This window comes from Salmo trutta, chromosome 9 (genome assembly GCF_901001165.1).
Source record: "Salmo trutta chromosome 9, fSalTru1.1, whole genome shotgun sequence".
NCBI classification, from domain to species: domain Eukaryota; kingdom Metazoa; phylum Chordata; class Actinopteri; order Salmoniformes; family Salmonidae; genus Salmo; species Salmo trutta.
Window position 1 is genome coordinate 14679682 of NC_042965.1, and position 20313 is coordinate 14699994.

Consider the following 20313-nt stretch of genomic DNA (forward strand, 5'->3'; position numbering starts at 1 on the left):
ACCTTCACACTCCTGGGCCAGACTACACTCAATCATAGGACCTACTGAAGAGATAAGTCTTCAATAAAGACTTAAAGGTTGAGACCGAGTCTGCGTCTCACATGGATAGACAGACCATTCAATAAAAATGTTTGCTTAGAAATTCTAGGGACAGTAAGGAGGCCTGCGTCTTTTGACTGTGGTGTACGTATGTACAGCAGGACCAAATCGGAGATAGGTAGGAGCAAGCCCATGTAATGCTTTGTAGGTTAACAGTAAAACCTTGAAATCAGCCCTAGTCTTAACAGGAAGCCAGTGTAGAGGCTTGCACTGGAGTAATATGATACTTTTTTTTGGTTCTAGTCAAGATTCTAGCAGCCGTGTTTAACACTAACTGAAGTTTATTTAGTGATTTATCCAGGTAGCCAGAAAGTAGAGCATTGTAGTAGTCTAACCTAGAAATGTCAAAAGCATGGATAAATTTGATATATATACTGCTCAAAAAAATAAAGGGAACACTTAAACAACACATTCTAGATCTGAATGAAATAAATAATCTTATTAAATACTTTTTTCTTTACATAGTTGAATGTGTTGACAACAAAATCACACAAAAATAATCAATGGAAATCCAATTTATCAACCCATGGAGGTCTGGATTTGGAGTCACACTGAAAATTAAAGTGGAAAACCACACTACAGGCTGATCCAACGTTGTTGTAATGTCCTTAAAACTAGTCAAAATGAGGCTCAGTAGTGTGTGTGGCCTCCACGTGCCTGTATGACCTCCCTACAACGCCTGGGCATGCTCCTGATGAGGTGGCGGATGGTCTCCTGAGGGATCTCCTCCCAGACCTGGACTAAAGCATCCGCCAACTCCTGGACAGTCTGTGGTGCAACGTGGCGTTGGTGGATGGAGCGAAACATGATGTCCCAGATGTGCTCAATTGGATTCAGGTCTGGGGAACAGGCGGGCCAGTCCATAGCATCAATGCCTTCCTCTTGCAGGAACTGCTGACACACTCCCGCCACATGAGGTCTAGCATGGTCTTGCATTAGGAGGAACCCAGGGCCAACCGCACCAGCATATGGTCTCACAAGGGGTCTGAGGATCTCATCTCGGTACCTAATGGCAGTCAGGATACCTCTGGCGAGCACATGGAGGGCTGTGCGGCCCCCCAAAGAAATGCCACCCCACACCATGACTGACCCACCGCCAAACCGGTCATGCTGAGGGTGTTGCAGGTAGCAGAACGTTCTCCACGGGGTCTCCAGACTCTGTCACGTCTGTCACGTGCTCAGTGGGAACCTGCTTTCATCTGTGAAGAGCACAGGGCGCCAGTGGCGAATTTGCCAAACTTGGTGTTCTCTGGCAAATGCCAAACGTCCTGCACGGTGTTGGGCTGTAAGCACAACCCCCACCTGTGGACGTCGGGCCCTCATACCACCCTCATGGAGTCTGTTTCTGACCGTTTGAGCAGACAAATGCACATTTGTGGCCTGCTGTAGGTCATTTTGCAGGGCTCTGGCAGTGCTCCTCCTGCTCCTCCTTGCACAAAGGTGGAGGTAGCGGTCCTGCTGCTGGGTTGTTGCCCTCCTACGGCCTCCTCCACATCTCCTGATGTACTGGCCTGTCTCCTGGTAGCGCCTCTATGCTTTGGACACTACGCTGACAGACACAGCAAACCTTCTTGCCACAGCTCGCATTGATGTGCCATCCTGGATGAGCTGCACTACCTGAGCCACTTGTGTGGGTTGTAGACTCCGTCTCATGCTACCACTAGAGTGAAAGCACCGCCAACATTCAAAAGTGACCAAAACATCAGCCAGGAAGCATAAGAACTGAGAAGTGGTCTGTGGTCACCACCTGCCGAACCACTCCTTTATTGGGGGTGTCTTGCAAATTGCCTATAATTTCCACCTGTTGTCTATTCCATTTGCACAACAGCATGTGACATTTATTGTCAATCAGTGTTGCTTCCTAAGTGGACAGTTTGATTTCACAGAAGTGTGATTGACTTGGAGTTACATTGTGTTGTTAAAGTGTTCCCTTTATTTTTTTGAGCAGTGTATATTATTTTTTTAACAAGTGACAATAAGGGATCATAGCTTTCACCTGAATTCACCTGGTCAGGCTGTCGTGGAAAGAGCAGGTGTTCTTAATGTTTTGAATACTTCATTTACCATACCCTGACCCTCCATCCCTCTTATACCGCCCCACACCAAAAGAAACTACCTCTCCTATACTTCCCTACACCAAACACTATCGACCTCTGTTATACCCGGTACACCAAACACTATCGACCTCTGTTATACCCCACACCAAAAATGGACACACCAATTGAACTTCATAATACTGCAGACTGGAGAGGGTGGGTCTGAGCTGAAATGCATAAGTAACATTTATCCCAATAATTAAATCAGTGAGAAGCTCAACTCAGTACATTTTATTAAGAAGTTACAATTTTGGACACTGGCATTAAAACAATGTAAAATACATATTTTATTTTAAAAAATAAAATGAGAGAAAAAAAATAAACCCTCAAACTGACAAAAGTCATGACAAAGTCAAACGCCATGGACACCATAGGGACAACGACTCCAAATATCCAATCAACACATTCACTTGCATTCCAACATCAGTCTATGAACATGTGGAAGGTGGGATGTATAACAGAATAGCCAGTGCACAGGTCAGTGCTGTAGTGCATTAACTGACAAAGTGCTTAATGGAAGTAGTGGGACAGTGCAGCATGGCTAACATGGTCAGGGGCATGGTCAGGGCTAACATGGTCAGGGGCATGGTCAGGGGCATGGTCAGGGCTAACATGGTCAGGGGCATGGCTAACATGGTCAGGGCTAACATGGTCAGGGGAATGGCCTAAGTCAGCTCTGAGCTCTAAAACAACTGGTGCAAATAGTCATGTGCAGCAAAATAGGGTAAAATAACCACCCACCCTCATCTCAAAACCATATACTTTACTCACATTCCCCACTGGAGTAGTGGAAGCCATACTCCTACCATTCCACTATACATCGCTGCACTGACCATGTGCACAATGGGACCATAACAGTTGTGTGGATGAATCCATGATATCCAGACTGTATGATTGTACCACTGCTACTTGGTGTGTCCATTCAGTGTCTGAGCAAAGCGTGACGGAAAAGAAGTTGAGATTGTACATGCACATACATGTTGTCAACAGTGATGTAGCGATAAAAGAATAAGTGGGTAAAATCTCTCTCTAAATGGGAGATGTTGCAGAACCCAGGGAGTGCACATTGAATGTATGGCTCATTGGTAACACATACAGTTAGACCATTTTCCTTGCAATCCTTACGCACTCATCCATCACTATAACACACAATCATTTGATCTTACACTGAAGAGGTAAGTGAAGGTAAAGGGAGGAAGAACAGGCTGATTTGTGTGTGTGTGTGTGTGTGTGTGTGTGTGTGTGTGTGTGTGTGTGTGTGTGTGTGTAATTGAGAGTCCTCCAATGTGATTAACCCTTCTCTTCACCTTTTCCACCCCACACGCACTCTGCACACACGTACACATGGACGTTGTATTGTAGATATGTGTTAGTAGAGTAGTGGCCTGAGGGAACACAATGTGTTGTGAAAAGTGTTTTTTTAATTGTATATAACTGCCTTGGCAGCAGCTATTGGGGATACTTAAGAAATACAAACACCAGTAGAAACAGATATTCAGACATTATGATTGAAAAGACACTGAACCCACAGCATTTTTCTTCACCCATCAGTTAAAAGGGGCTGCATTAGGTCAACACAACAGATTCCCAGTCAGTTCATCAGAGGAATGGGCTTGGGAGCCTCTGCTGTAGTGATACTTGCAATGCTCTCCGTACAAAACTAAACACTCGGACATGTTATGATTCATCTGTCAAATTAGCAACAACACAAATCTAATATTTCATGATTAGATACCATATTTATTACTAACACATAATATACAGCCTGGCTGAACATCAGTTCAGCAGTGTTTTGTTCTTTATGATCAATGACAAAAAATAAAATCAGAAATGTTATCCTATGTTGACTATTACCAACACCCCTTGACTGATAGATACACAGAAATGTAACGCGTAGACGAACCTGAAAAATACATTTAAAAAAAGAAATACATGTATATCTTGTGGAGGTACTAGACTGTCCTCCAGCTTATTGAAGCACCTCCAGGTCAAGAGGCGTGTGGTCCCACAAGTTTAACCAGTCCTGAAATGCAACCTGACAGGAGAGAAAGGGTTCCCCCCTTCCGTAGTCTCCCCTGTCAGGTGAGAGGGTAAAGTGGCTCTATGCAAAGGAAATGGACAAACGGAGCAGAGCAGCCAGATATTTAACCTGGGTCGTTTCATCCATAAGACCGAGGTTGTCTGCAAAAAGGCACCATGCACATGTATGTGACCCAGGCAGGAAGAGAACAGATAAAATGAACAAACAGATGACAAATTACAATGTCAGCAGCAGAGTTTCCATCTTCTCAGGGTCAAAGGTTAAGGCTTCTGTCTCCAATTCTCCACCAGATTATTCAGTTTTAAGGCAACCTACACAGGGAGGATGCAAATGGAAACAAACCATCAGCATTTTAGGGTTATTTGCAAAACAGACACTTTAATATTAATTGTCTAATTCTGAAAATGGGGAAAAATGTCACGTCTATTGCCTAGGGCACAAGTACACTATGAAAGTAGATAAGAATGATTCACCGTGTGAGGAACATTGTGAGAAGAGCTTACCTGCTCATTCACACTTAGCTGTCATTTTCATACTGACTCAAGCGCTTCTTAGACTTCAGTTCTCTCAGCCACTGTGGTGAGGCCTCCTCCCTAAGAAGACACAGACAGATAAAGGAAGGCACAATCATTACAAATAGTCAAACCAGAAGTATGTACCATCTCAACAATCCCTGGTTTGGGTTATTAGATCGAGGCTGAACAGAGGGAAGAGACAGGGTCACCATCTTACCCATTTTCTTTCCCTCCGGAGGGGGGCAGCACACGGGACGCCCGGGGCAGGAAGGGGGATTTAGGAGAACGGGACAGCTGGGCGGGAGATGGGGCGGCTCCGTCTGTCTGATTGTCAGAGTCTCCTCTCTTCTTGAGCTGGGCCTGCCAAACAGAGGGAGAAACCAGCAAGAGAACATATCAAAGGCAAATTTTTCACAGCAGTATGAGTGACAACATTACATTTACACTCCTGGTCAACTCTTTGCCTTCCAGACAACATCTATTTCTCTTGGGGAGGCTCACCTTGAGAGCGGAGGGGTCCATCCCAGGAAAGAGGGCGACTCTCTGGGGCTGGGAGGAGGCAGCAGCAGAGCGGGGGTCTGCTCCTCTCTCCTGCTCCTCAGAGTCTGAGTCCTCCTGCTTGGAAGACTCAATGGTGTCCTCTGTACATCATTTCACAATCATAACAAATAGGTTATTCAGAAGTCTACCAGATCTTTGACCATCTAAGAACATCTCCAGTCTAACTGGTTGACTCAATCCATACTAAAAGGTGTGCGGACGAAAGGTACTGGATAGAGAGATAAACCTAAAATATACTTTTTGGTACACCAGCAAGATAAAATCTACTAGCCACTCAGATTTCTTACCAGCCACAGGCCTTGAAATTAACTTTTTTAGCCAGTTGTCCTTCGGGCAAAAAAAAGATGCAACACAATTTTTACATAATTGTATGATGCAAGGAACCACTTTACAAAATAAAATACATTCTATTTTTTACCATAGAGAATCAGACACAACTGTAGGCTACACTCTGCCTATTGGCTTCTTTGCATATTCAAGCCTGTCTCAAAATACAACACTGCCCCTTTAAGGCTCTCCTGGGAGGTGGTGAGCCACCCTTCATAACCTATAAAATATTAATAATATACAATATTGAAACCTTACAATTACAACCAAATAGTTTTTTTGTCTCTTAAAATACTTCCATTCAGGGCTCAAAATTAAGGGTGTCCCGTTGTCACTTTGAGGATAAAAAAATATATCTCTATGGTAGAGCTCTTCACAGATTCACCTGTATCCGAATACCCGAGACCCGGTCCGGATCCAGAATTATAAATAATATCACGGGTCTGGGTCGGATCTGATTGTCACGGGTATGTATCATTTTAAATGACTTGTCTATTTACAGGAAATGGATCGGTCCTGACCCCAAACCAGGCGCGAACGGTACTTGCTAGCAGTGAATTGCGAGTGAGGAGTGCTGGTGGAGCATCATGTCTCAGCTTCCTAAAGAAAAATCTGGCTTCCAAAAACGAAAAGAGAGAAAAGAAAGAAAAGAAAAACACGAGAGAAAAAAGAAAGGGCGACAGTATGTCACCCAATTTTTCACAAAGGAAGGTGGGTGTAGTCCGTGAGTGGTGGAAATGAACCTGTTAGCTTAGTCCATAGTGAAATAGGCACATTTTGCTCCCCTAACATTAGTTACTTAATATCTTCACAGAAAATTCAGTGTTTACATTTCGCTCCTCTTTTAGTTGACATTTGAATCAATTCAGGCAAACTTTTAGCAAGCCATTCATACTAAATCAGTTGTCCCTCCCCCTGCCTGGTGCCAGGCCCAACAGATGCAGCTTCAGGCTCAGCAGCCCTGTCTCCCCATCCCCCTGAACCAGCCCTGTCTCCCCATCCCCCGGAACCAGCCCTGTCTCCCCATCCCCCGGAACCAGCCCTGTCTCCCCATCCCCCTGAACCAGCCCTGTCTCCCCATCCCCCTGTCTCCCCATCCCCCTGAACCAGCCCTGTCTCCCCATCCCCCTGAACCAGCCCTGTCTCCCCATCCCCCTGAACCAGCCCTGTCTCCCCATCCCCCGGAACCAGCCCTGTCTCCCCATCCCCCGGAACCAGCCCTGTCTCCCCATCCCCCGGAACCAGCCCTGTCTCCCCATCCCCCGGAACCAGCCCTGTCTCCCCATCCCCCTGAACAAACCCTGTCTCCCCATAGCCCTGAACCAGCCCTGTCTCCCCATCCCCCTGAACAAGCCCTGTCTCCCCATCCCCCTGAACAAGCCCTACTCCCAACTGAAATAGGAGGTGAGCAGCATTGTGTTGAATGACATGTCAGATGGCATAATTGCAGGTACTGCAATGCATTGAGGACAGGAATGTGATTCTCCAGTCAGGAAAAAGCTCACTTGACACAGAGGTAGCCAATATCAGAGCCTTAAAGGAAGAGATGCAGGCTCTTAGAGATGGATGGGAGTCTCTCCTGTCTGAGGCAACACTGATTGCTACACAAATGGATGTTGCACCTCAATTTAGCAAGGAACACAGCCGCCAGAGGAAAAGAAAGAGATTCCATGATAAGACCTCTCAAGAGGAGACAGCTCAGGACAGTGCAGCAGCGGTGTTTGGGAACACAGAGGAAAAGGAAGAGATTCCATGATGAGACCTCTCAAGAGGAGACAGTTCAGGACAGTGCAGCAACGGTGTTTCGGAACATAGTGTTTTTACTGCTATGGACAACATAAGTGACTTGGACGCTAGGTTCCACACCACTGCAAAAATTATAGAATCATTTTCTGCTGTTCTGAAAGTTGGGCAGATTAGTGAGGATAAAGTCCCTTCTGTGTGTCAACCACTGATCATGAAGTATTCCAGAGATCTTACACCTGAGTTTCAACATGAAGTAAGACACCTGAACACTGTATATGCTGCCACTTTCCCCCCTAACTTGTCCCCTCTTGGTCTCCTGAATGCAATTTGTAAGATGCAGCTGCAAAGCATTTTTGGAGAAGTGTGCATGGCTTTACATATATTTTGCACACTGCCTTTGACTGTTGCTGGTGGCGAGAGAGCTTTCAGTAAGCTAAAACTGATAAACTACTTGAGGTCCACTATGTCCCAGGACAGCCTTTGCAGTCTAGCCATGCTATCCATTGAAAGTCAGTTAGTTAGAAAGCTGGACTTCAAAGACTGATTAGTGACTTTGTTAGCAAGAAGGCTCGGCACTGGGCTCTTAGTGAGTAAGGCTGAACAAGGGCCAGTGATAACTGTTAAATGGCATGGCTATGGATGTTGGATCACTACACACATGATGCCCACAGGCTGAGAACAAGATATATCTCAAAGTAATGGCTGGATTGCCATAACATTTGTGCACAATCAAGACCCCAAGTGGAAGAAACCTATTGATTTGGTGACCACTTGACCTTTCCTCTAGCGCCACCATCAGTTCTTTTCATTCCCATTTTGTTTTCCATTTCCACTTTTACAGCTGCTTATTTTCTAGTTGGTGTGTATACTTAGTTCAACAATCTGCTGCTGAATTTATTATTTCGTTTGTTATGTTAATGTATTTTAATTGAAGAGGTTAATGTATATTTAAGTTATTTATTTTAAGTTATTCATTAATGTTAAGAGAATTTTCCATTCAAGAACGTTAACATTAAAATTACGTTTAGACTGTAAAAGATGTCCTTTAGCACATTTCTTATAGAGGGTATCAGTCTTGCATCAAATTGTGAATTCCACAGAATGTTGCCTGCATGTCTGCACAGTGTTATATTTTCACAGCTCACTGTCAGTAAATATCGAACAGTAAATATTGGACTACAAGAGAGTTGCAAGCCTGCAAAGGTAGAGTTATTTAATGCTTTGAATGGGTCGATTGGGTTCTGGAGGTGTGTGATTACAGCAATTGCACAGGATTGGTGTGACCTGTGGTGGTGGGCCCCAATGTGATATCTTTTCATGGGGCCAAAATCCCTGACGGCTCCCTGTTTGTAACTGTAGGATGAGAAAGCACATGCATTGCAGCATCAGTTAGCTAGCTTAACTAGCTTCTTGTTCCGGTTTGATGCAGTCCAAGACAGGTACTCCGTAATCATATATGATGATTAATAATCTAGCTATGGCAGCTATTAGTCTACTACAGCGCGAGTTGGCTTGGTTGATTGCTCTCTCTGGTCTCGCCCTCCCTCCTCATGTCACTCGCTCACAGTATGGCCCCTCCCCTGCCTGCTAGAGAGGCACCTCTCTCCCACCTCTCGCGCTGTATCAGCTCTGGTTAATAAAGTAGCTTAAAAAAAAGTATTTTCTACTGCTTCTCTCACTCTGATTGGACCCGGTCTGGGTTCAACCAGGTCTATACGGAACAGGTCTAGTTGTCCTTGGGCACGGTTCTCTCTATATATTCTCATTTTTTATTTATGCATGTCTGGTCGGAAAAGCCCCAGGTCCATTTCGGAACGTGTCCAAAGACTAGTCTCCGGTTTAAAACAGACTCTGGGACAGTTCTGGGACGACAGATCCAAAATTCATACAACCACTGCCTATTAAAAAAGCAATAAGGCTGATGCAACAGATCAGACTGTTTTAGCTTAAAATGTTGAAAAAGTTGTATGTCTTCATATTAAAAGCTCAAAAATGCGCACATAGCTGGAGGCTATGCCAAAATGTTACAAAATGCAATTAACAGGAAAACACCATTCTCAAAAGCGCAACGCACGCGTTGGCGGTTTCATGTGACAGAGATGAAAATATCTGTTCTTAATATAAGAGGAGAGATCTAAAGATGCATCAACTAGCATGGATGCTAATATGAATAGGATTTTGCCTTTGTTCTGCAGGACAATAAAATAAAGTTGATTTGAAAACCAATAGAACATGAAAAGAATTCCCTCAACATTCCTATGGTTGTATTTTGGCTAGGCTAATTTGAAACAAGGCAAGACATTCTTAACAAAATTACATAAACTTTATTGTTTAAAACCTGAATGTTTTATGGTTAAATAGTTTCAAAATGCTGACTGCCTCCACTCAGACTCAAGGTGGGTGATGTGCAGTGATCTCGTCTTGTGATCATTTGATCTAAATAAACCGTGCATCGGGTCAACAGCCAATTAGATGTTCATGTTAATTATCCTCCATTATATGTGTCAAACATGACTGGCGTTTAGCCTATATTTATGTCATTAAAAGTCTCAAACTTTGGCGCCTCCCTCATGTCAGCATCAGTTTGGACATGAGGCTGTAGCACTTAGGCCTTTATTGATGTACATGAAAAAAAGATTTGAATATTATTCCAATGTTGGCCTCTCTGATCCAATTCTGATCGGACTAATTGTATGATATTGTGATTTGTGCCACGTTTCGGACGACTCAAATCTATATTCTTCTTGTCAGGCATTTTTTTTTTTTTTACTTGTCCCGGACAAGAGGAAAAGCATTAATGTGGAGCCATGAGCCCAACATTTTTTTTGCCATAATTACATAAAAAATGACCATGCTTTGTAATGTTTCTAAAACAAGGATTGTATTAGTAAGAAGTAATGTTTTATATTGCTCAGTTTTTTGTGCCCCAAGTCTTTTAACAGAAATTTCACCACGAGACCAAATGTTCAGCTGCCCCTGTAAGGGCAGCAGGTTACCGTGGTAACATGGCCACATGAGTGGTGTCATGTGTGTCTGAGATTTTGAATCTGACTAGGTAACAGTTAAAGCAAACTCAAACTAACATCGAAGAACAAACAAAAATGGGAACAAAAATGTAAATAGACAAAAAACTTGAGGACAAAGCAGGCAGTGTTGCTACGGAAGGTGGGATATAGGATTCACATTTCTTTGTGCGATAAGCAGATATGAAACCAACGTGGCTGGTGAAATAGACATTCCAACCCGCCAATACCAAAATCTACCCGCATTTGGTGGGAGTTCATTTTATGCCCTGGAGATATGACAGAGTGTCTACATGAGAACAGAGTCCAAGCCTGACCTGTTGAGTCTCGGGAGCGCCAGTCCTCAGTGGGTGCGGTCTGTCCCTCAGGGTGTACAGACAGAGCAGCAGTCTGACGAGCCACCCTGGAGGGGCGAGAACGTGGCCCCCGCATCTTACTCAGCTGCACCCTGGAGCGTAGCGCACTGGAGTCCAGCAGGATGGTAGAGGCCTGGAGATTTGGAGAAACAGATAAACACAGACACACGAGAAGCAAATCTGACTATTACACTGATAAGTCCTTTTAAAAAGTTGGTGTCAGTCTTACCTCAGGGAAGTGGAGTAGTTGCATCTCGGGCTGGACCGAGGGGGAGAAGCCATCTGGAGTGTCCAGGTCGCTGTATGGGGCATGTTCCCCTGGTGTGTGGGGTGGAATGGGTTTCCTAGGCGACTGGCTGAGGTTGCTGTCTGAGGTGGGCGTGGCAGGAGTCAGGCTACAGGAATGACAGACATGACTAGTACTTTAGGCTACCTTCCTAAAAGTCTTTATTATATGCAGCCATTGCCACTGAGAGAACAACGTGACAGGTACAGTGTCTACTAGCTCTGTGTGGCTGAGTCATATTCTCCTGTCTGGGTTTACTGTAGGAAGGGGCATCAGATTTCATAGAGGATGTACTGGAAGACACAATGGATGACCGAGCAGACTCCTGCTCCACTTGACCACAAGCTCCTCATTTCAGAATTAAGGTAGCAAACACCGCTGAGTCACAATACTGTACATGACCATACTATTTGGTGATTATTCCATCCAGAGAGTTGGATTCATATGACAATGACCCACTGCATTTTCATAGTCACGTATATTGTATCTTATCTGAAACTCTTACAGCATCCATTCATTTCTACAAAACATTATCCAGATGTTCAACCTGTGTGGAGTTTGTTGCTGTGATACCTTCTCCTGGCCACAGGAGGTCAGTGGTACGCCAGCCTGCTGAGAGAGACTTTTGAGAGCTGGAGAAAAGTAAAGCAGGTTTCACTGAGCTACTGCTCCTTGACCACACAGTGTCAGGAGGGCTGGGATGCTATTGTATCTGTACAGTTAGTACCTATAGATACCATAGTATCTGTTTATTTCAATATCAGAAACTGTGCCTGCGACTTGAAAGAGAAGCTGGTGGGTGTTATATGCAACAGCTGGTGCACAATATCCAATGTTAAGGAAGTCTTGAGGTTTTGCTCACCGGAGTTAGTATACCTTATGATATACTATTTACCAAGAGAGTTCTCATCCATCTTTTTCGTAGCTGTCTATTTACCCCCACAAACCAACACTGGCACTAACACGGCACTCAACGAGCTGTATACCGCCATAAGCAAATAAGAAAATGCACATCCAGAGGCAGCGTTCCTAGTGGCCATTGACTTTAATGCAGGGAAACTGAAATCCGTGTTACATCATTTTTAATAGCTTGACACCTGTGCAATGAGTCGAATTAAAAAAAAAATATAATTCTAGATCACCTTTACTCCACACACAGAAACCCATCTTCCTCGCCCTCCATCTGGCAAATCTGACCATAACTCTATCCTCCTGATTCCTGCCTACAAGCAAAAACTAAAAACAGGAAGTACCAGTAACGCGCTCAATATGGAAGTGGTCCAATGAAGCGAATGCTAAACTACAGGACTGTTTTGCTAACAAAGACTGGAATATAATAGCCTTCCCTGTAGCTCAGTTGGTAGAGCATGGTGTTTGCAACACCAGGGTTGTGGGTTCGATTCCCACGGGGGGCCAGCACAGAAAAAAAAAAATGTATGAAATTGTATGAAATGTATGCATTCACTACTGTAAGTCACTCTGGATAAGAGTGTCTGCTAAATGACTAAAATGTAAATGTAATATGTTCTGAGATTCATTTGATAACACTGAGGAGTTTACCACATCAGTCACTGAGTTTATTAATAAGTGCATCGATGACGTTGTCCCCAAAGTGACCGTACGTACATATGCCAACCAGAAGCCATGGACTACAGGCAACATCTGCACTGAGCTAATGGCTAGAGGTGCCGCGGGACACTAATTCGGACACTAATAAGAAAACACGGTACAAATCACGCTTTTGCCCCATAGCACTCACATCTGTAGCCATGAAATGCTTTGAAAAGCTGGTCATGGATCACATCAACACCATCATCCCAGACACCCTGGACCCACTCCAATTCACATATTGCCCCAACAGATCCACAGATGACGCAATCTCCATTGCACTCCACACTGCCCTCTCCCACCTGGACAAGAGGAACACCTACATGGGAATGCTGTTCATTGACTAAAGCTCAGTGTTCAACACCATAGTGCCCTCCAAGCTCATCATTAAGCTCAGGACCCTGGGACTGAACACCTCCCTCTGCAACTGGATCCTGGGCTTCCTGACGGGCCGCACATCCACCACGCTGACCCTCAATAGGCGTGCCCCTCAGGGGTGCGTGCTTAGTCCCCTACTGTACTCCTTGTTCCCCACGACTGCATGGCCACGCACGACTCCAACACCATCATTATGTTTGCTGACGACAACTATGGTTGGCCTAATCACGAGACAGCCTATAGGGAGGAGGTCAGTGACCTGGTAGTGTGGTGCCAGGACAACAAACTCTCCCTCAACGTCAGCAAGACAAAGGAGCTGATTGTTGACTACAGGAAACGGAGGGCCGAGCACGCATCGACGGGACTGTAGTGGAGCAGGTCGAGAACTTCAAGTTTCTCTGTGTCCACGTCACTAAGGACCTATCATGAGCCACACACACTAACACAGTTGTGAAGAGGGCACGACAATGCCACCCTCCCCTCAGGAGGCTGAAAATAATTGGCATGGGCCCTCAGATCCTCAAAGTCCTACAGTTGCAGCAATGAGAGCTTCTTGACTGGATGCATCACTGCTTGGCATCTGAAGGCGCTACAGAGGGTAGTGCGTACTGCCCAGTACATCACTGGGGCCGAGCTCTGCCATCCAGGACCTCTATACCAGGTGGTGTCAGAGGAAGGCCCTAAAAATGGTCAAAAACTCCAGCCACCAAAGTTATTGACTGTTCTCTCTGCTACTGCACGGCAAGCGGTACCGATGCAGCAGGTATGGAACCAACAGGACCCTGAACAGCTTCTACCCCCAAACCATAAGACTGCTAAATAGTTAGTTAAATAGTTAACCAATAGCTAACCGGACTATCTGCATTGAGCCTTTTGCACTTTTAACTCATCACATACGCCGCTGCTACGGTTTTATCTATCCTGTTGCCTAGTCACTTTATCCCTACCTATAATGTACATATCTACCTCAATGACCTCGTACCCCTGCACATTGACTCTGTACTGGTACCCCGTGTATATAGCCAAGTTATCATTACTCATTGTGGATTTATTCCTAGTGTTATTATCTTTCTACTATGTTTCTCTCACATTGTTGGGAAGGGCCCATAAGTCAGCATTTCACTGTTAGTCTACACCTGTTGTTTACGAAGCATGTGACAAATAAAATGTTATTTGATTTATGTTGAGATTACTATCATTAGCCATAATGGTAGGACAGCAGAGAATCAGTTCCTGGGGCTAACTATCCACTTTGCCCTATTTAGAAGGCTGGATAGAACATGGCTCAGTGACTTTGTCGAAAAGGTCAATCCTGCGCAAGCAGAACACATGATAGAGTGCACCAATTCAATACTACTTATCGATCCAGGCAGTGTTCAATTTCAAGCTCAAACGAGTATTGTATATTTAGAGTGAGAAATGAATCGGCACAATTTGAGGGGCATTCAGAACCAGCGATGTCGAGATGTCCTGATACCGGGTACAGCCTCAGGGAAAATGAGTCATCATATTGAGGATCCGCATTTCAGTAACCAAAAACAGGAGCACATCATGTTCCACAGGTGTTGGCCCAGGTCACAGCAGCCACGTGTGTGTATTCACCTATCGTCAGTGCGCAGTCCTGTCTCCCAGGTCCCATACTGGCTGTCTGTCTCGTGGACCAGTGTGTCTATGTCTCGCCCCTCTTCCTCACCATCCACACTCTGCTTCAACTGCTCCTGAGAGAGAGATGGACAGGGAGAAAATGACAAGTCAGTCAAACAGGAGTAGAAGTGTATGTACCATTGGAATATCATTAGAAGGTCAGAGAAAACAGATTCCAATATGACAGAACTGGATTCATCTCTGCTGGACGGAATAAAAATATCAAGGCTTCTTATTGGCTCTCGGTTGAAGCCCCACCCAACCTACAGTAACAGACAATTGGCCAGCTGTGTCTGTGAGTGAGGTGCTGGTCCTGATAACCATGTATTGTGTGGCTAGGGCCAGACCTACAGTGGGTGAGCAGGATAATGAGAGGTAATGGGATGAGCTCATAGCGACAGGGACAGAGACTGGTGAGCCACTGTGTGTTTGCTCTCTACTGAACCGTGTCTCTTTTAATGAGGATGCTACAGAGGGCACACTGTCCTAATACCACTCACTCCTCCTGTGTATGCATTCAAGACTGTGAGCGCACGCACACGCACACAAGCAGAGAAATCTCGCTGAACTTACATGATCTCTTGACTTCCATGGCATCGTACTGTACAGATGCACCACAACACAATAGGCTGTCTAAAGAGAACGATTGAAGGAAATGTAATAGGTGTTTTGTTTGTTGTCACTGCAAGGGCCAGAGAGAGAGGGAGAAATTGAGAGAGAGAGAAATAGCAAGCGAGAGAAACAGACCAACAGTACAGGATGTCATTCATCATCAATGCCTTTCCTGACAGGAAGAAAGAAGGCCAGGATGAACAGTGAGAAACTCCCTCCATCTGAGAAAGCAGTATACCTCCTCCTCTCCAGGTTTAACAGCCCTAAATATGATGCCTCTCTACAATCACAGCATAGGCTGGTTTTCAAATCCACACCGTGATCTCTCTGTGCCAAATCTGGCTTTAGCTGTTAAACAAGTATTAGAGTTCCAGTTCCAACCATGGGTTTGAGCATGCTGGTCACATGACAATTAAACAGGCAGGTTAATCCAGATACATGCTTAGCCTTTCAAACAGACCAGGTTTGGTCAGTGCTCGAGTACAGCTACCTTTATCGACTCCAGGCCTTGATTGAGAAAAAGAGTAACAACAGCAACAAAGTAGAGACCTTGTCATGTCTTGTCTGAGGCAGGAATTATTTATGATATGTCAAAAAAACAGTCACACTTCATAAAACCCCTTTATAATAAATATAATGAATTTCAGCCCGAAGGGTCTGTAAACACAGCTAATGCACAGGACTAAGCATGTACCATTCAATAAGAAAATCTCCTGTAATCTAAATTCCGTGAACACCTACCATATCCACAGTGTACATGGATGGACACACCCAAACACACCCTCACTTAGTGTTTGCCACTCCCGAGGCTACTCTGTTACCTGTCAACCAAACAATAGCAGCAAGACTGAGAGGGTTAAGAAATAACATGGACTGGCTGACTATTAGTGCTGCTGAAAGTCCTTCAGTATTGACAATGTGAGGGTGTAGGCTCTGCTATCAACAATCCACTGGATACAAGGACAGAGCAGGCCTGCCAGGCACCTTATCTGGTAAATAGGTTTCCTTCTGGCTGTGATTTTGAATCAGAGTGGTAGTGAAGCTGACTTTTCCTTAACATCTGTGGACAGGAAGGGTGCGTCAAGGGAAACGACAGAACAATGAGCGGATGAATGGAAGGAGAGAAAGGGCTGACCACCAAGGGAGATTGTCAGTCAACCTGACATGTGGCTGAAGAATTTGAGGCCCCTTGGAAAGTTAGACCAAACAGACATCACAGCTCTGAATAATAACAGCCTGCCACGATTACACCATCACAGACATCAACATGACCTGAGAGACCTTTCATCAATCATTAATTATAACATAATAACACACAGAAACACGAGCCTTAGGTCATTAATATGGTCGAATCCGGAAACTATCACGTTTATTCTTTCAGTGAAATACGGAACGGTTCTGTATTTTATCTAACGGGTGGCATCCCTAAATCTAAATATACCTGTTACATTGCACAACCTTCAATGTTATGTCATAATTACGTAAAATTCTGGCAAATTAGTTCGCAACGAGCCAGGCGGCCCAAACTGTTGCATATACCCTGACTCTGCATGCAATGAACGCAAGAGAAGTGACACAATTTCACCTGGTTAATATTGCCTGCTAACCTGGATTTATTTTAGCTAAATATGCAGGTTTAAAAATACATACTTCTGTGTATTGATTTTAAGAAAGGCATTGATGTTTATGGTTAGGTACAGTCGTGCAACGATTGTGCTTTTTTCGCAAATGCGCTTTTGTTAATACATCCCCCGTTTGGCGAAGTTGGCTGTCTTTGTTAGGAAGAAATAGTATTCACACAGTTCGCAACGAGCCAGGTGGCCCAAACTGCTGCATATACCCTGACTCTGTTGCAGAGGTGACACATTTTCCCTAGTTAAAAGAAATTCATGTTAGCAGGCAATATTAACTAAATATGCGGGTTTAAAAATATATACTCGTGTATTGATTTTAAGAAAGACATTGATGTTTATGGTTAGGTACAAGTTGGAGCAACGAGAGTCCTTTATCGCGAATGCGCACCACATCGATTATATGCAACGCAGGACAGGCTAGATAAACTAGTAATATCATCAACCATGTGTAGTTAACTAGTGATTATGATTGATTGTTTTTTATAAGATAAGTTTCATGCTAGCTAGCAACTTACCTTGGCTTCTTACTGCATTCGCGTAACAGGCAGGCTCCTCGTGGAGTACAATGTAAAGCAGGTGGTTAGAGCGTTGGACTAGTTAACCGTAAGGTTGCAAGATTGAATCCCCAAGTTGACAAGGTAAAAATCTGTCGTTCTGCCCCTGAACAAGGCAGTTAACCCACCGTTCCTAGGCCGTCATTGAAAATAAGAATGCGTTCTTAACTGACTTGCCTGGTTAAAAAAAAATAATAATAATAATAATTTTTTTAAAATAGGCTAATCGGTGGCCAAAAATACAGATTACCGATTGTTATGAAATCTTTTAAAATCGGCCCTAATTAAATCGGCCATTCCGATTAATCGGTTGACCTCTACAAAATGACAACTTTGGGTTGATGTGCTGAAAATAGGATATAGCCCATTTTGTCCAGCAGACAAATTACAATTATCGCCTAAGCTCACATGACTATTTTGCTGACTGTGCTTTGGAACGAGCTACAAAAGGACATGACATTACAGGAGCTGTTCTCTTTGAATGACTTTAAAGACTGGGTAGAAACTATGGTGGACAATGAAGTGGGGGGGCTTTCAATGTTATGACCCCTAAATGCACCAAACCTCTCCAAAGCATCTTGCCTGGTCAATGTGTAAATTCATGTTTTTAAACTGTAGTGTTTTATGTTGTAAATGTGCCTTTGTATGAAACTTTATGTTCTGGTAATTTGGCCAGGTCTCTATCAAAAAAAAGATTTTTAATCTCAATGAGACTAACCTGGTAAAATAAAACTGAAGGCGTCGTGAGTTGGACATGTTATGAATCTATTTCCTTAGTGCAAACTGGAAAAGAACAGTTATATCTCTGTGATGTATAATGGCCATTCACAATTCTCTATGAATGAGGAAGTGCTGTGCAGCTCCAACACATTTAACATATGGTCATGCTGCCTGGAAGCAGACAACAGAGCAGGCCGGTTAATTAGTGCATGTACAATGAACCCAACACAACAGAACACACATCACACCAGCCCCACTCTCCTGCTCCAACCCCTCTGGGTAGGAATGTTGAACAGTTAACACACTCATCATTGACAGACTGGTCAATGACGACTCTCTGCAGCTATCCTAACATGACTACAGATCCCATGAGCACTAATCCCCTGTGAACAACAGAGCAGCACTCCAGTCACATTTTACAGAGCTACCAAAACAGTGACCTCTGATAGAGAACTGAAAAGGACATGTTTAGGGTATTTAGTTATGTCATTATTACATAAGTGCAATGTACAAGTGTTTGCTAAGAATGCAGAGCACAACAAAATGTTAGTAAAACCTGGCTGACTTGGCTTAAGAACTTTTATAGGGATACTTTGGGATTTTGGCAATGAGGCCCTTTATCTACTTCCCCAGAGTCAGATGAACTCATGGATACCATTTGTATGTGCAGTTGAAAGTGTGCAGTTGAAAGAAGTTGCTAACTAGCGCAATTGCTAACAAGCGTTACCATAGCATAATGACTGGAAGTCTATCTGTAGCATTGGCTGGCAAAACTACCCCTAACGTACTTTATACTTGACAAAGAGACTCAAAAATGGTACCCACGAGTTCATCTGACTCTTTCTTTGCTAAAATCCCATAGTGTCCCTTTAAGACCAGGCCTGGCTGATGCAGGCTGCAGGTTAGAGGACTGGGTCCAGACGGAGAGGTGGTGGGTTCAGGTCAGCCTGAGGGAGACTAGGGCCTATTAAAGGTATCTGGATGATCCACCAGCTGACTCTCCGGTACTGTACGGACAACTACACAGGCTCCAGCTAACAAGGACACACGTACACACACAAACCAGACCGAGAGAGTGAATCGGTAAAGGGGTGCCGTGTCTGTGGAGTTTAGTTTATGCGTTCCAACTGATTAAGACGTGAGGGTCCAGGTGTGTGGACTTTCTGGGTATTAGATGCTGTGGAGGGGGGGGGGGACAGCTTTTTTAAAATACATTTTTAAAGTCATTTTTAGCAGATGCTCTTATCCAGAGCAACTTACAGTATTGAGTGCATAGAACCCACAAGTGCCATGCTCTACCAACTGGGCCAAACCGGACCTAGCAGTACTGCAGCCCTTAATTGTGCATATGCACCATCCCAGCAGCCCCACCTCTACCCCCCTGGTCCTTTCAGTGAGTAGACCAACCCCAACCCCCTCCCATCCTCGCTACCGCTCCATTAGCTGGTTGGCCCCTGTCCACCTCTTTCTCCCCACATCTCACTGGCCTCAGTGCTCTGACCATTCATCACAACCTCTCCTCACAGGCAGCACACACTGATTCTCCTGTTCAATGACACACAAACAAGCTAGGCCTAATCTGTAAATCTTACATAAAATGCAATCAAACTGCATCACAACTTTTTTTTATTTAAACTTTATTTAACTAGGCTAGTCAGTTAAGAACAAATTATTATTTACAATGACTGCCTAACCCGGCCAAACCGTAACCCGGACAACGCTGGGCCAATTGTGCGCTGCCCTATGGGGCTCCCAATCACGGCCGGTTGTGATACAGACTGGAATCGAACCAGGGTCTGTAGTGATGCAGTGCCTTAGGGGGCTCCTGAGTGACAGCCGATCTGAACTTGAGCACCGTGACAAGTTCAAATCAAATCAAATTTTATTTGTCACATGCGCCGAATACAACAGAAGTTGCTACCATATCTCCCGCTAATTTGGTCAACTTTTGCAAAATTATTGCTGTCTGAGTGAGGAAAATGTTGTAAATTATGAGGAATCAATGTATTTTGAAAGATGAGACGTTGAGGATTATAATAAATACCACTTTGATGTCATACAAGCAAGCCAAACACCTGTGAGTCCAAATGTGTACTTTACATTTCCATATAAT

At 44.2% G+C, this 20313-nt stretch overlaps 1 protein-coding gene across 3 annotated transcripts in view; it reads right to left on the reverse strand.

The window, feature by feature from the left end:
• Window positions 1-2411: 2411 nt before the first annotated feature.
• Window positions 2412-20313, reverse strand: part of LOC115199985 (plectin) — a 40952-nt gene continuing 23050 nt past the window's right edge. For all 3 annotated transcript variants that reach the window (XM_029762604.1, XM_029762603.1, XM_029762605.1), the window contains 7 exons: window positions 14639-14754; window positions 10994-11159; window positions 10726-10897; window positions 5253-5392; window positions 4969-5111; window positions 4740-4829; window positions 2412-4547 (listed from right to left, as the gene is read on the reverse strand). In XM_029762604.1, coding sequence (XP_029618464.1) covers window positions 4754-4829; window positions 4969-5111; window positions 5253-5392; window positions 10726-10897; window positions 10994-11159; window positions 14639-14754 — 813 coding nt within the window. In that variant the 3' untranslated portion in view covers window positions 2412-4547; window positions 4740-4753. The remainder of the gene's footprint in view (window positions 4548-4739; window positions 4830-4968; window positions 5112-5252; window positions 5393-10725; window positions 10898-10993; window positions 11160-14638; window positions 14755-20313) is intronic.